This window comes from Euphorbia lathyris, chromosome 6 (assembly GCF_963576675.1).
Source record: "Euphorbia lathyris chromosome 6, ddEupLath1.1, whole genome shotgun sequence".
Classification (NCBI taxonomy): Eukaryota; Viridiplantae; Streptophyta; class Magnoliopsida; order Malpighiales; family Euphorbiaceae; genus Euphorbia; species Euphorbia lathyris.
Window position 1 is genome coordinate 31,752,240 of NC_088915.1, and position 16,176 is coordinate 31,768,415.

Below are 16,176 nucleotides of genomic sequence, written 5' to 3' on the forward strand. Positions count from 1 at the left end.
AAACGCTTGAAAATAAAGCTGACCAAGGAAGCTGAGTGGAACACAACTCAGCATCAAAGAAGAGAAGTCTTCCTCTAAACTAAAGCTTGCAGACGAAGCTGACTATGGAAGCTGAGTAGAATATGACTCAGTCTCGCCAGAGAGAAAGAACAAAGGCAATGTCAATAAAGTCAAGCTGAGTGCTCGTCAGGACAGCACGAATGATCCGTTTACAAAAAGACAAGATCCGACAACTGTCTGCACCAATACAGAAGCTTTGGAATTATGCACGGAGACAGTTTCGAGACGAATGGGTCAACTGGCTGTTGGCTAAAAGACAAAACTGGCGCTAGAAGACGAACCTGGCGGAAGAAGACAAGCCTGACGCCTGCTAATTTCAGAAGACAGGATTGGCCTGCAAAGTCTGTATGCTGACCAGTGAATGACGCAAGGAGCCGTTTGAATTCAATGGATACTTCCAGATTCAAATGATTGCCGCATCAGGAATTCACTATAAAAGGACAAGTGCTTCACTTGGATCCTTTGCCGAAATATAAAAAAGAAAAAGGGCATACATACATAGCACATTCAAACAAGAAAGAAGATCTTACACCAAATTTCTATTTCTGTGTAAAAGTTAGATTGAATTTGTATTCATCTAAAGTGTTCTTCATCTAGAAAGAACAAGTTTGTATCAATTGTAAAAATTGAGAGAGTGGTGCTGAGTACTCGGTTTTAGTACTCAGCGGTAGAGAAAATCTGAGTGTTTGGTTATAGCGCTCAGTAGGGGTTGAGTAGACGAATAAAGGAAGGTACTCTTGCATATTCAACTGCCTTGTAAACGGTTTGTGCTCTACCTTTAAAGAGCTCAGTATTGGATTGAAAAAGCCCGGAAGGACTCTAGGGACTGGACGTAGGCGGTGAGGCCGAACCAGGATAAATCTTGCTGAGTAATTTCTAACCCTTTCTCTCAATATATATGTATGTGTTGTTTGCTTAAATTACTCAGGATATAAATTGTATAAGCTGACTCTGAGTAATCTGAGTGCTGAGTTGGAAGCTGACCTTAAGTGTTAATTCCCAACTCACCTGTAAAATGGTTCTAGTCAGCCTCTGACTAAAGCTGTCTTACATCTCTCGGTTGTGCTGACCAAAACTGTGTTAAGTAATCTAAAGAATTGATTAAGTCATCGTAATTAAGCGAAAAAGTTATATTAGTTCCTAACCCCCCATTGGAACTAATCACACGGGACCAACAAATACCAATACTTCACCAACAATATGTTATAAAACATAAGTCAACATATAGCTGCAAATTATGCTCTCCAACCTCTTCACAAACAGCAGAAAGATTTTCCACATTAAGCCCTTCAACAAATTTAACAACTGCTTGTAGTTTGGTAGAAAACTGGTGAAAAGCCTCCACATAAAATGCTTCACTTTTGAAGGTATATTCAGCTCCCACACATTTGTCTAATCCACAGTCCGCTCAATCACAACATTACCAAAACAATATTTAAATGTAATCTTGTAGTTGGACAAACTGAGTAAAAACCTCTCTTCTCAAAGTGTCGAATATAGAATCCTCTACTTCCACATTATCCGCTAGCATGGACCCATGGTTAAGATGTTACTTACATAGACCGGGTCAAAAATTGCTTCCAACATATGCAAATTCCAAACATAATCCATTGCTTATATGAAATCTTCAACGCGTAAAACCTCCCATCCTCTTTCACAACAATAAAATGATTATCATTAATGATCCAAAGATATCATTCCACACACCAAAGAGTTTCCCACACGCACTCCCTTCCTACACCTATTAGCAAGAATAGACCTCGACTTTAAAATACTACTAACACTAGGCTCGGATTATCCCCTATTTGAGCTGTAAAAAGACTCTATATGGAAATATTTATCTTTGAGAATCCTACACACAAGAGCGTCCTATTTGAAAAATCAAGTACAAAGCTTACTTACCAAGCATAACAAGATTAAAAGGCTAAAAATGTTGAAAGTGTAAACCTCCACATTCCTTTCTCATATATAACATATCCCAAGAAGCCTAATGAATCGTTTTTTAACTCCATTTTAACCCCACTAAAAGGAATTCATCATCCTCTGAAGCTTTTCACATAGAGAAATATGGAGTAGAAAAATCACTACGCCATTTTCCCTTTCACATGACACAAGATATATGACAGACATTTGTTTTCGTGTCGCCTGAATGTTTTTTGCGACACTATAATAAATTTATATCATTTGAAAGTTTAAGTGCAAACAACCTCAAATAACATGTGGCGTTACGATGACACACGCCTGTCATAAAAAAACACGCTTTTAATTGAAAAGATACTTAGTCATAAGATGACACTAGTTATATATGACTGTCATGGTTGTCTGAAAATAAAAAAGCGGCAAATAAAAATAATTTTCGCGGTCGACCTTTACCTCATCCAAATTTAACGGGCTCAAACGTTTTAATTAACATTTCAACTCATATATAAACTAAAGGTTATAAGATAAATTAGGTTTCTTCAGCTCATATCTCCAGCTCGATGGTTAAGGGTTTAGGTCTCCCATCCCTCTCTTTGGCTAAATCCATGGAAGCTTTCTCCATGCAAATCTCTGTTTCTAAACATAGAAATGGTAAGTTCTATTTGTTTGTATAAGGGTTTTGTCGTTCTTTAATATAGCTTTTCCTGATCGAACCTGTAATGATCATCAGATTTACTCTTGCGGTAGCAACTGTTGGAATAAGGATGTATTAATTGTTTAACTTACTAATGAAAAGGTTGAGTCTTTCTCTTAGATGCCTATAATAATCACCAGATTTACCAATGAAAATGATGGGTCATTATCATAGATATGAAATGATTTTGCATTTTAAATTCATATTACAGATGTGTATTTCTCTTAGATACACTCAAAATTACTTGATGTTAGCAATATACTTCGTGAAGCTATTTTCGGTGATGTTGAGAAAGGTAGATCTTGCTCTTTTTGTTTGCAAATATTATTAACGTTAGAGATTATGAACTGACTAAGTATGATTTTGCAGGGATATTAACAATGCTATAAGTATGTCCCAGGTAAACTAATCTTCTTTATAAGAACAACATGATAAGAATATAGACCAATGTGTTTATTAAAATGGTATTTATTGGCTTCTCCCTTAATATGTGATAGATTGAAAATGAGTATGGACTAATGGAATATGAACTTGGTAAACCTGGCCAAGCTTATAGCAACTGGACAACAATAATCTTTGGGCTAATCATTGGGATACATATAAAGTGATTTGTTCATTTTTGTTTGAGTTATCCAACACTAATATTGGTCATTTGTGTATTAGAGAATTGATAGCTTTATATAGCTGATATATCATACACTGAGATCATGCTTTAAGAGGTTTCTATTGAATAGGTATGAATTGATTAGGATGCTCTGGTTTGACTTGAATATGTATGAACTGAATAGCATGCTCTGATACGAGGCATGTACATGCAGACCGTTATGTTATGACTTGAATAGGTATGAACTGATTAAGCTTGCTCTGTTTTGGCTTGCATTAAATATCAGACAAACAAGTTAGACATGAATATATAAGAACTGATTAGTATGTATGCACAAGTTAGACAAACAATTTGAACTGAATATGTATGAACTGATTAACATGCCCTGGTTTGACTTGCATTAAATATCTACTTGAAGTAATGAAGTATATAAATTTGTATTTCAAAATAAGAATAAGTTATTCATTACATAATATGATATATATGCACAAGTTAGACGTGAATATATATAAACTGATTATCATGAACTGGTTTCACTTGCATTAGATGTCTACTTTATATTTCAAAATAGGAATAAGTTGTTCATCACAGAATACGACATATATGCACAAGTTAGACAAACAAGTTAGGTATGAATATGTGTGAACTCATTATCATGATCTGGTTTCATTTGCATTAGATGTCTACTTTGTATTTCAAAAGAGGAATAAGTTGTTCATTACATAATACGACATATATGCACAAGTTAGACATGAATAGGTCACTAGTATAGAAATGGCCTACGGCCACGATCGTTTATTGTCATTAGCCACGGTTGTACGACCGTGCCCAAAAGGGGACGTGGCAAATGCTTGGCGTCTTTAGCTACGGTTGTTCGACCGTGGCCAAAGGGCCATTAGAGTCAGTTTTTACGTATAACTGATTCTAATGCCCTATGTTTTGGCCATGGTTGTTACGAAAAACCGTGGCTAAAAAGGGGCTTTAGCCACGATCTTTCGTAACAACCGACCCTAATGCTCTGATCATTGAAGTCGATTGTAGAAGAACCGTGACTAATGATAAAAGCATTAAAGTCGGTTGTTTTAACGACCGACTCCAATGCTCTAATCATTAGAGTTGGTTGTTCTGCAACCGTAGGTAATGTTAATTGTATTAGCGTCTAATGTTATTGTTTTTAACAATTTTACATCAGCAGGTTCAAATTAAACTTGCTCAATTTTTTTGTATTACTGTAATTACCGGTAAATAATATTTGTTATCCTCGGTTGTTTACCGTAATCGAAATTGATCCTGATGTATTACTGAAATTAAATGCAAAATCAATAAAAATAATGTAGGGTAATTAATTAATCTGCTATATATATACAATCTTTGATTCAATATTCACAAATTCACAGTATTTTCAAGTATTTAACTAGTTGTATATTACTACGAACACAAAAAAAAAAAAAAAAACTGAGATATACTTATTACTACTCTATCAAACTATTCTCTACAATAGGATGTTAAACATAACTAGACCTAATGAAAATATAAATATCAATGAGCTTCAACAGTTGATCAATAATCAAAATCCTATTAGAACACCTTATGAAGATGATAAGGGACACGAGCCATTTACAGAATCGCTAGTCCTGAGAAAAAGAGCATTCCTACTAAGAAAATCATCATAGCTAGTGAAAGTGAATTAGCACATCCTAACCATATGCAGAATACTCCTCCCATTGTTTGAAGAGTCCATAGAACCCAAAGTCTTCCTCTCATTCCAAAGTATCTTGTTGCTGAATCAGATGAATATCCTCCGAACGGCCGAGCTAGAAGGTTTGCCATTCCAAATGCTGCTGCTACCATTCCTACTGTCTGTAGCTTCATGTTAAACCTGGACATTCACTTCATGAACACCTTGTTAATTATATGTCTTAATTAATCTTATATATTTAATCATCAAACTAAGTGCTAATTATAAAGTACCTGTCAAAGAAATATTATGCAATCACATTATCTATGGATTGCTCAACACCCTTAGAGTATCCATACAGAAGCACAAAGATCCATGTTTTGTAGTTTGCAATCGTATGCCACATAATCTGAAACATATATAAAAAAATTAAGTATTTTGATTGATCATTATCATAATTGAAGACCATTAAAATTATAAAAGTACCTTGGAGAATTCATCTTTAGCAACATCACCCTTCTTCAGGAGAGAACCAAGATTTCCATCAGGCAAGTCTTGGCCTAGAGTCAAGACCAAAATACCCATTATGACATGAAGAGAACCAGGGATGAAAAAAGCAATCCTCCAAGCAGTAAAAGGAGTAGCACCAGCTTTGTGAATCAAGTCATACACAAATGGCATTATCAACTGAGTTGCACCTCCACCCATGTTTCCCCATCTGGGCCCGTCCGTAACAAGTCCTATAAGTTGAGTATTACAATTAACAAGTAATTTCAATTACCCCCATATGGTGACATCTACCAAAATCCTCTGATCTTATCCCTCTGTTTCATGCTCTTAAAATCCTCAGGAGATGCATATATACTATCCATATCATCAAACCTGGCAGAACGTACACAGAAAACCATTAGGCAACTGATGTTTCTTGTAATATTATGTATTAAGAACATATGCAGATGAGGATGAGAAGAGAAACTGAAAGTTGTAAATCATATAAGTGTGAACTTGTCTGAAGTTTGACCAATTCAAGGATCAAATTATTTTGTGGTGAAACCAGGAACACCAAAATTCATGATGAAGGATAAATGCTATTTCATTTTTATGTTTCTGCAGATAAGGTTCTTGCTTGCATTCCAAAAGTAAGCCAAACTCAACAAGATTACAGGCGCAACATGAGTTCATACAACCAATTTTGTTACAGCTCATAAGCTGAAGTTATGTATGAATAAAGGTTACAATATAGCTACATGCCCAATGGAGTGTCATATATTAACAACAGCTTCCTTGAATTACAAAAAGGTTTGAATCGTGACAATTAGGTCAGAAGTCACAGGGTGGTCTTCCAGTTCTATCAAGCCTTAGTTCATCATCAGTTTGTGTAAAACAACAAAATAACAAATAATACACAATGCAACAATTATGCCTTTTTGAATCTATCCCACTCAGATCATCTTGTTAGCCTTGCCTTATAACGCCCCCATTAGTGATATATTTAACTTCCCGAATGTACAACAACAGCAACAGCAACACCAGCTTCAACTAATGTTATATATAAGGACTGCACAACCATGCCTTTCCGCCTTTCTGGAACTTGCAAACCTAGATTATTTGGCCTTGCATTATTACAGACTAAGGCCATCCCTAACTTTCTCAACATGAAGCCTTGCTAACTACTTGATTATTTTTCAAATAGTCAAGTAAGAAAGCCCATTTAAGGAATCAATTTCTGAAAGAGGCATGTATGCAGGTATGATAGTGACTCTTAAGCTCTCCTTATTTTCTCGTGGGAGTTCAATTTTCACTCACTCTAACCCACTAGTTCCTTAATAAGCTCATCCAATACTGGCATGACACAAATGTTGCAAGCAAAAATCCAATCTCTTTTTTCTAAGAAAGAAAAATAAGAGTTAGTCTAACTAAAAAGAGTCTTAGCTTAGGATGCTTACTATTAAGTCGTCTAGCTTCTTTAGAGGGCTATGTAGGCTTCTCCACAATAAGTCGTGTCATCAAATGCGTTAATTGTCCTTATTTTAGGTCCTGTCCTATAATCAGCTACTTGACTAGAGCAAGGTAATTCCCTTCTTATTAGATCAATGGAATAGCTCTATTGCTATTGCTCTTCTCGCTTCTGCAACAAGTGGATATATCTTCATCTTGTCTTGCTTGTGGAATCCTCTACCTCTGCAATACAATATTTCTCCTAGTTAGTTTGTGAATTGAGACAACGTAAAGAGATTGCAATGAAAGGTATGAAAAGCTATTGAGCTTTCACCACTACCAGCGGCAGGGCTGTCAATAATAACATTTTGTGAAACGATTTCATCCTATATATATATAGTGTTCCGCTCGCTAACCTTTGATAGAAACTGCTTCTAAAACATTCGACGGTTAGCGAGAAATCTCTCTTCGTCTATCTCGTGCAATAGAAATTGGACTTATGGAAACAACCCAAGTAAGAAATTTGAAAATCAACATACAATAAAATAAAGAATTGATCGAAAACAGGCAGTGCAATTCAAAAACAAATAAAGAAAAGTTATCATTACCAGTGAAAAAAGTTGTTGTTCCGGATCCATATATTACTGATTTGCTTTTTCCATTAAAATAAAAGACGAGATTGGCTGAGTCTTCAGTGTACTTACTGAAATTGCTAGGAAAGGGGGATGAGATCCACTGAGTATGCACTATATTCATATCTGCATGGGCACTATCTATCATGATTGGTAGTCCTAAATAGCTATGTAACCACTAGCATCCGCAACAAAAGACATACAAAACATAGTAGGTGCAGACAACATTATAAGAAAAAGCACAGACATATCTTGGGCCTAACAGATCACAAATAGCATCCATTGCAAGCCTGGAAAATATGCTTCTAGACAGAGATGCAACACCAGCATTACCATTGTCACGCTTCGTAGGGCTTAAGGTTTATAGAGTTTAGGGGGCTTAAAGGTTTATAAGGTTTATGTGGTTTAGGGGTCTAATTCAAGGAAATATGTTCCCCATTAAACAAGTTTGAAAACTTCATGTGAATGAGTCAACAATAACATTGGATAATCATAAAAAAAGAGGCCAATTAAATATTAAAAGGCAGCCTCAGTTTCAAGAATAGCAGAAAGAAAGTAGTAAATTTCATAATAAAAGGGTGAACCGATAATGTAGTCAATAATGATCATTAGTAAAAGTTCATTAAAATGCAAATTGAATAAATAAAAAATCTCGCAAGCTGTTCAACTGCTCTCACATGCAATGTGATAAACTCATAAAATTCACAGTATTATGATTCTGTACAAGTAATTATTTTGTCACATCTAAAAATAGGTCATATCATTTTCCATATTTGTTCTCTTCATGCCCTAGGGTCCTTAAATGCTATTTTTCTGTTAAATACCTTAAAAGGATAGGACAATATGAGGATGTCATTATGTATTTTTTTTTGTTAGATGCATAGGCTGTAATTTAGAATTCAGAAATGGAATAATTCAAAGGCAAAAGAGCAAGCCTTCGTGCTAAATCTTGACCCTACTTGCAACTAATTGCAAGTACACAAATTTACTAAATTCCATTGAGAACAAGTCTCTTTCAATTAGTTATAGTAGATCTGATTATGATGCAAATAGGAAAACTAATACTAAAAAGCAGGATTAACAGATTTGGTGCACCACAAAAATAAAGGATTAAATTCAAAGTACATGATGATAATAACAAAGTAAAAGGAATTGCCTGAAAGTGCCTGAAAGTAAGAAAGCAAAGGACTCATGATAAGTGTAGCAGTTGAAACTGTTCACATGTGCTCATCATCTCTTTTTCTTAGGGACAGTCAGTTACCATGTGAAGAATTTGGTGAGATCCCAGATTACAAAACCAACTTTAAGAAAGCATATATAGGTCAAAACAACAAGATAGAGGTCATCAAGAGCAAAAAAGTACTGTCAATGATTATGTTCATCTTCTATTGACAAAACAATCAACAATTCACACTTGCCTACTTTTCTCTTCACAGAAATAACAATCATTATGTATTTTTCATCTATTAGTTTCAGTTCTGTCATACAAAACCAACTTTGAGAAAGCATATATCGGTCAAAACAACAAGACAGAGTTATCAAGAGCAAAAAAGTACTGTCAATGATTATATGCATCTTCTATTGACAAAAAAATCAACAATTCACACTTTCCTACTTTTCTCTTCACTGAACTAACAATTAGTGTGTATTTTCCATCTATTAGTTTCAGTTCTGCCATACAATCTATTAGTTTCAGTTCAATCAGATACCACGTTGCGTTCTAGATAATTCAGGAATTTAGGGTACACACTGAGACGATTAAATTCATCTGAAAATCCATAAAAGAATTCAACAAATAAAACAGACTCACAAATAAATATAAGCCAATTACTTCTATTATCTGCTATATAACACTGTTCCTGCCCAAGTTCATAGTTTCATGCTTTCCAAAACTATCGACATACATGTGGATGTGGTGCTGCACATTGAGGAAATCCAAGATAATGGCTTCACTAAACCCATACGGAGAAACTAGAAGACGGAACACGAACACCAACAATCTCATATAATAAACGAAACCCATAAGAAAGAACACAGAAAACGAAATCATAAAGGAAACCATATAACAATGAAGCTCAGAAGAATAACAAATCAAACTCATTCACTTACCTGTTTTCTGTTGCTTATGCCACAACCATGGTGAAAAAAATTAGAAAAAGAGAAAGAGAAAAGACAAGAAAGTGGTATTTTCAAAAGATAAACAAATGCACTTAAAAATTGTCTTTCAACACGTGGTATTTAAGAAATAACATGTGGTACAAGGGATATAATAATTCTTAAAAACAAGCTATTGTTGGTAATTTCTCCACGTATTTATATGTCGGAGTGCTACAATAGTTAGAATGCAAAAACCACTAGAATTGTTGTTTTGAATATTTATCACCTAAACAAATTTGGCTGATTTTAGTAAGAAAGATTTATCTTTATAAACATAGAAAAGCTCAAATCCATTTTTTTCAAGATTTATTTTTTAGTCCGACCAAAAAAGAAAATGGTAAAAAACCAAGAGAAAAAAAGTTGAAAAAAATGTCCGATTGTATCCTGGTGATAAATTAAGGGCATGAGGTTAAATGTTTGAACTCTATAGTGAGTACATACTCAAAGCTTATCTAAAGATGAATCGGCAAATCAGTTTGCTCCTATCTTGCTTGCTATAGTTGCTAGTTGTTGGACAATATGACTAGGTGGTTGAGTTGTCCATCCCTGGCCGAGTCTAGTGAATCTCATTTGGTTGGGGTTGATCACATCTTAACAGATCATCAGACCCTTGTAGAACTAGCTGATGCTTCTGGTTATGCAGTAGCTGTGATGCCATCAGCTAAAGGACTAGTTCCAGAGCACCAACCATCCCCACTTCAATGGAACTTACTGGGGTGCTGTGAGTACTGCTTTCTGTGCCGAAATTGTGGAATCTGCTGATGCATACTTGTTCGCCTGGCCTATCTTCAATGATTACTGCTCTGTGGGGTATTCATCTTCTCAAGAAAGACAAGGCGAACGAGTTGGTGATTGGTAACGGCCCTGCACTTGGGTGTGTGCTGACGAGGGATTTCCTAGGGGCGCTAGCTAAGCGACTCAAGCATACGAAACTTCTTACGAAAACTACCACAGGACATATGTTCTTAAAGGACAATCATTGAAGGCTGCATCTAAAGAACCTTTGAGGGTTAATGTTCCTGAGAAGCGAGTGATTTTTCATAACCTCTCCAGTTCCTGTTTCTGCTTCTACATTCAACCAGTATTTGAAGTCCTCAATTCCAAACCATATTTAGCTTCAGAGATTAAGTTATAGATGGAAACTGATGGTTCTAATCCCACTTCAATCATCTTTTTAAGCAACACCTCAGCCTCTTTCCACTTACCATTCTTGCACAAAATTCCAATGGTGGAACTATAGCTAGCCACATTTGGAACCAATTTCCTATCTTCCATTTCTTCCAGTAACCTCAAAGCCCTAAAAGAACTATCTTCTTTACAGTAACCATTAATCATCATATTGTATATCACATCATTTGGTTCCAACTTCATCTCACTCATTGATCTAAAAAGCTTTAATGCTTCTTTCATCTCACCTTTCATGCACAACCCTTGTATTAAAACCCCAAACATATACACATCAGGAACCAACCCAACCTTCTCTAAACAAGAATACATATCAAATGCTTTCTCCACATCATTTAGCCGAACATGCGCATTAATCATAATTGTATATGTCACTTTAGAAGGTGAAATGCCCCTATCCACCATCTCCCTCACTAAATTACTCACAGCAACCCAGTTTCCACCATTAGAATACCCTTGAATTAGTGTATTATAAGTTATCAAAGATGGACTTAGACCATTTGACTTTAACTGCTCAAACAAAATTAGCGCTCTATCCAACTCTTTGACACTACAGAAACCATGAATCAACATGTTATATGTCACTAAATTTGGAAAGATCCCAGCTTTCTTCATCTGATCTACTAACTTCTCCGCCTCCCCAACCTTCTTGTTTCTCGATAACCCTTCAATCAAAGTATTATAAGTAACAACACTTGCTGCCACCCCTCTCTTAGACATTTCATCAAACAATTCATAGGCTTTATCTGTGTTCCCTTCATTGCAATACTCATTAATCATACAATTGTAAGTATATAAATTCGGCAACACGCCATCAAGCTGCATCTTCTTATACAACTCAAACCCATCTCTTTTCAGACCACTTTTAAAGAATCCATTAATCAGAACCGAGTAAGTATACTGATTAGCTACCAAACCAAGCTCCTCCATCTTATTAAACAAATTTTTTGCTCTTTTAACATCACCATTCTTACAACAACCGTCAATCAGACAAGTATATACAACAACATTCAGAGAAAAACCCATCTCCTCCAATTGAGCTAATAGTTCAAAACCTTTATTCAAATCACCAGCCTCACAACAGCCCTTGATCATTATTCCGTAACTATAAACATCCAATTTGATTTTTTTCTGCTTGGCTTCATGAAAAACCAACCAGGACTTATCAAAATAGCTTGCTTTAACGAAAGAATGTAAAATTTTATTAAATGTATTTGGTTCGGTGACAAGTCCTTTATCAACCATTTGATTGAAATAGAACAGAGCTTCTTCTGGTAGGCAAGATTGAATGTGAGTGTTGACAATTGCTTCATACAGTTGGGCACTGATTGTTTGGCTTTGATTCGAGACATTTTGTGTTAGATGGTGAAGAAGAGATGCAACAGTGAAGAAGGGTGAGGAGATTCGGTTAGAGAGGAATTGAAGAATGAGAGATTGGGCATCGAATTTCATGTTGGAATTAAGGAGGTAGTAAACAAGGAAGGAAATAGATTGATGACAGGGATACATACCACGGAAAATCGAGGAATGGAAGACGGAGAGAGCTTTCAGCGGCGGCATTTTCACCATTTTTCCGATCAGAGTCAAGTCCCGGCGGTTGTTTTCTTGCTGCATCGTTGTATGTTGAAGTGAAACTACAGGGAGACGAGGGTTTCAATTTCTAAATTAAATAAATAAATAAATAATAAAAAACTGATTTAAGCGTCAAAATATTCCGTTAACTTCCCTTTGAATGAATTAAACGATTGTACCTCACAACTATTGAAGACCATTTAAAGCTTAGTTCAAAAAATTACACACGAGGGTGGACCCCACATTAATTCCTCTACTCGATGCTTTCTTCATCTCCACCAACTGCTCTCTGTCTCCCACTTTCATTTGGAAATGGCAAATATCTCCCTTCTCCTACTCTTCTTCTCTCTCCACCTCCTTCTTCCTTCAGCCACCGCCATCGCCACCACCTATTCAGTCGGCGTTAACTACGGTACCGTCGCCGACAACCTTCCTCCTCCCTCTCAAGTTGCTACCTTCCTGAAATCGCAAACCACCATAGATCGTGTCAAGATCTTCGACGCCAATCCTGATATTCTTCGTGCTTTCAGCAACACCGGCATTTCTGTAACAGTTACCGTCGGCAACGGAGATATCCCTACCCTGGCTAAACTTCCGGCTGCTCAGGCATGGATCGCAGCTAACATTTTACCTTTTCATCCCAAAACTATCATCAAATACATCGCAGTGGGTAACGAGATCATGGCTACTTCTGATAAATCGCTAATAGCGCATACTTTACCGGCCATGAAAGCTCTGAAGACAGCTCTTGAACTCTCTAATGTTACTGATATTCAAGTATCCACGCCTCATTCTTTAGGCATACTATCCACATCTGAGCCACCGAGTACTGGTCGGTTTCGTAAAGGCTACGATCAGAGAATATTCGCTCCGATTCTCGACTTTCATCGCAAAACGAAGTCTCCGTTCATGGTGAATCCATACCCGCACTTTGGCTTCAGGGAGGAGACATTGAACTACGCGCTGTTTAAACCAAACGCTGGGGTTTTTGACTCGGCCACAGGAAAGAATTACACTAACATGTTCGATGCCCAGCTTGATGCAGTTTATTCGGCGATGAAACGACTGGGTTATGAGGACGTAGAGATTATGGTGGCGGAGACGGGTTGGCCTTCGGCCGGAGATCCGAATCAACCTGGAGTGAGCTTGGAGAATGCGATGTCGTATAACGGGAACCTCGTGCAGCACGTGAACTCCGGGAAAGGAACGCCGTTGATGCCTAATAGGACATTTGAGACGTACGTTTTCTCATTGTTCAATGAGAATCTGAAACCGACTGTTTCGGAGCGCAATTTCGGGTTATTCAAGCCGGATCTAAATCCGGTTTACGACGTTGGCGTTTTACGCAGTGGCCCGGTACTTTGCTACATTCCCAATTTCAATTCTTTCTTTCCTTATCGGGTTTAACGTTACCTTTTTTTCCTCTTTACTTAGGCGTCTCTTTTTTTGACTTCTTGTTAATAAGAGAAGAGCAATTTAGGTCAAAGGAAGTTTTGTAATCAAACACTTCAAACAAAATATTTTCTTTCTTTTATTTTAAGTGAATAGAGTCAAAAAAAAAAAAAAAAAAATTCATGTTCCTACTCTCCAAATCCGGATTTAAAAAGCCTACGATTTTTTTATAATTGGTTTAAAGATTATTAATTTATGTAATAAGGTTTACATTTAGTTATATCATTAGTGGAAATAACAGATTTGGGTTACATAATCCAATTTTAAGTTTTTTTTTTTGAGAAAAATCCAATTTTAAGTTTTAAATTTTGCTAATTAGTGAAATTTCATGTCCATATTATGCTTGTAAGTTGAAACTGTACTTTTTTTTTTTTGAAAAGAAAACTGTACATCTTTATTAATAAAAGAATTTGTTTTTCGTTTTTCATTAATTATTATAAACAGTAGGTTTAAGATTTAAAATTTAACCTATTATAGGGTTAAATTTAAACTTTTCCCCTATACAACATTAATTTTGATAAATAAAAATAAAAATGAATAAACTGATGACTTAAGGGCATGTTTGTGTGAGAGAGATATTTTTCGGGCCCTACTCTTTATTTTTACCGACATGACAAATATCAATAAAATAAAAAGCAGTATAGTTTTGATTTATAGATTTTGCAAAATGATAACCGTCCATTTGGTTGAATGATCAGGCAGAGGGACCATCCTCAAGTCCGACGGCAGATGGACCATCATCAAGTCCGACGGCGGAGGGACCAACATCAAGTCCGAATTCAAAGGGGAAATGGTGCGTGCCAAAAGCAGAGGCAAGCAATGAAGCGTTGCAGAAGAATATAGACTACGTGTGCAGCAGCGGAATAGATTGCAAGTCTATACAAGCAGGTGGGCCCTGTTTCAATCCAAATACGGTGCGGTCACATGCATCATATGCTATGAATGCGTACTATCAGAGGTTTGGAGGTAATGACTACAACTGTGATTTCAACCACACCGGATTCCTCACCACCTCTGATCCAAGTAAGCAATTAAATTGGTTAGGCAGTAGTAGAGACATTTCTGAGTCTGATCTTAGTTACTAAAATTTGTATGAAAAAATGGGTGTGCAGGTTACGAGGCATGTAATTATCCTTTTGACGGACCCAAGAAGATGGCACAGGAGTCGTCGGTGGCAGAAGGCTCCATGGGATTATGGTGTGGTGCCAAAGATTTGCTTGTTTTGTGTTGTTGTTTGTTCTTCGTAAATCTTCACCTCTTTCTTCCATTTTGAGCTATTTTAGTTTAATTATTCTTTTCTTTTCTTTTTTTGTATTTATTGTTTTGGGTTTGGCTTTAATTGGTATTTTATACCTATAGACTGTAGGCTTGAAGCATTGGACCAAATTTAGTGTATGTATTTTTTTTAATGGTAATATGTATTTTAGTAGAAATTTTGAAATGGGAACTCTAATGGTTGTTGAAGTTATCTACATGTGCAAGTTATGGTTGGGTTACTTTGTTTTTTACAAAGTAAGGAAGACGCTTTCGGAGATCGAGATTGGATTTCTTTTTCATCGAAAACGAAGAAGGCCGAGGATGGTCTACGGTGCGTGTTATCTGAAGGGAACACGCTTTTTCGACCGCGGTGGTATGATTGCCGGACCCTCTGACGAATCGGAAAAATTGGGTGCTATCGTATAGCTTTGTACCGGCTAAGTTCACGAGTTGGAGATAAGCGGACTCGAACCGTTGACATCCGCCACAGGGTAAACATTTCTAATTTCCGGAGTCTTATCCCCGATTAGCAAAGGTCCGGAGAAATTTTCTAGTTATGAATCGGGTATCGAACCAATAGGCGATGCTTGGTTACAATTTCGAATCCGTTATTATATGTTTGAATATGTTCTTTAATATCATTTTAATCTTCCATGACGATGCTAGAATTCATGATGATAGGCGATAGGTAGCAAGAAATCTCGTATAATTACGCTCCGGTAGACGTTCTGACTTGTAAAGAGAGCCTCGGATTTCTGCAAAATGTTCTATTTTTCCATAGAAAAAAATTCGTTCAAGAAAGACTCGAGAAAATGTTGATCGTAAATGAGATTGAATTCAAATCACGATGTGAATCGACGCCTTTTCTTTGAATTTTGTTCTTTTTTTATTCGTGAGACGCTCCAAACTAAACAGGTATGAAAGCTATAATTGTAAACCACGATTGAATTTATGGAAGCATTGGTTTTGCATCTCTCCTTGTTATAACACAGCTACTATTTTGTGCTAAGGCACACCTTTGGGATAT

At 36.3% G+C, this 16,176-nt stretch overlaps 2 protein-coding genes across 11 annotated transcripts; one reads left to right on the top strand and one right to left on the bottom strand.

Moving 5' to 3' along the window:
• Nucleotides 1–4,720: 4,720 nt before the first annotated feature.
• Nucleotides 4,721–12,758, bottom strand: LOC136232303 (pentatricopeptide repeat-containing protein At4g11690-like). 10 transcript variants are annotated; one of them, XM_066021377.1, is made up of 6 exons: nucleotides 7,503–12,645; nucleotides 7,311–7,390; nucleotides 6,903–7,137; nucleotides 5,443–5,838; nucleotides 5,250–5,365; nucleotides 4,721–5,157 (listed from the first exon to the last, which is right to left on the bottom strand). In XM_066021377.1, exon 1 carries the CDS (start codon nucleotides 12,480–12,482, stop codon nucleotides 10,758–10,760), a length of 1,725 nt encoding a protein of 574 aa, XP_065877449.1. In that variant the 5' UTR covers nucleotides 12,483–12,645; the 3' UTR covers nucleotides 4,721–5,157; nucleotides 5,250–5,365; nucleotides 5,443–5,838; nucleotides 6,903–7,137; nucleotides 7,311–7,390; nucleotides 7,503–10,757. The 10 variants fall into 10 exon arrangements, with proteins under 10 accessions (XP_065877449.1, XP_065877442.1, XP_065877452.1 ...); XM_066021370.1 differs by having other exon boundaries at nucleotides 6,903–12,502; nucleotides 12,620–12,758; XM_066021380.1 differs by lacking the exon at nucleotides 7,311–7,390 and having other exon boundaries at nucleotides 10,125–12,645.
• LOC136232304 (glucan endo-1,3-beta-glucosidase) lies at nucleotides 12,753–15,360 on the top strand. The gene is made up of 3 exons (XM_066021381.1): nucleotides 12,753–13,796; nucleotides 14,591–14,915; nucleotides 15,005–15,360. The coding sequence occupies exons 1-3, from the start codon at nucleotides 12,753–12,755 to the stop codon at nucleotides 15,163–15,165; spliced, it is 1,530 nt and encodes a 509-aa protein (XP_065877453.1). The 3' UTR covers nucleotides 15,166–15,360.
• The last annotated feature ends 816 nt before the right edge of the window (nucleotides 15,361–16,176 follow it).

Coding starts and splice junctions, on each gene's coding strand:
- LOC136232303 (XM_066021370.1), bottom strand. CDS start 12,482: ATGCAGCAAGAAAACAACCGCCGGGACTTGACTCTGATCGGAAAAATG.
- LOC136232304 (XM_066021381.1), top strand. CDS start 12,753: ATGGCAAATATCTCCCTTCTCCTACTCTTCTTCTCTCTCCACCTCCTT. Junction 13,797..14,590: donor GCGTTTTACGCAGTGGCCCG/GTACTTTGCTAC, acceptor TTGAATGATCAG/GCAGAGGGACCATCCTCAAG. Junction 14,916..15,004: donor CCTCACCACCTCTGATCCAA/GTAAGCAATTAA, acceptor ATGGGTGTGCAG/GTTACGAGGCATGTAATTAT.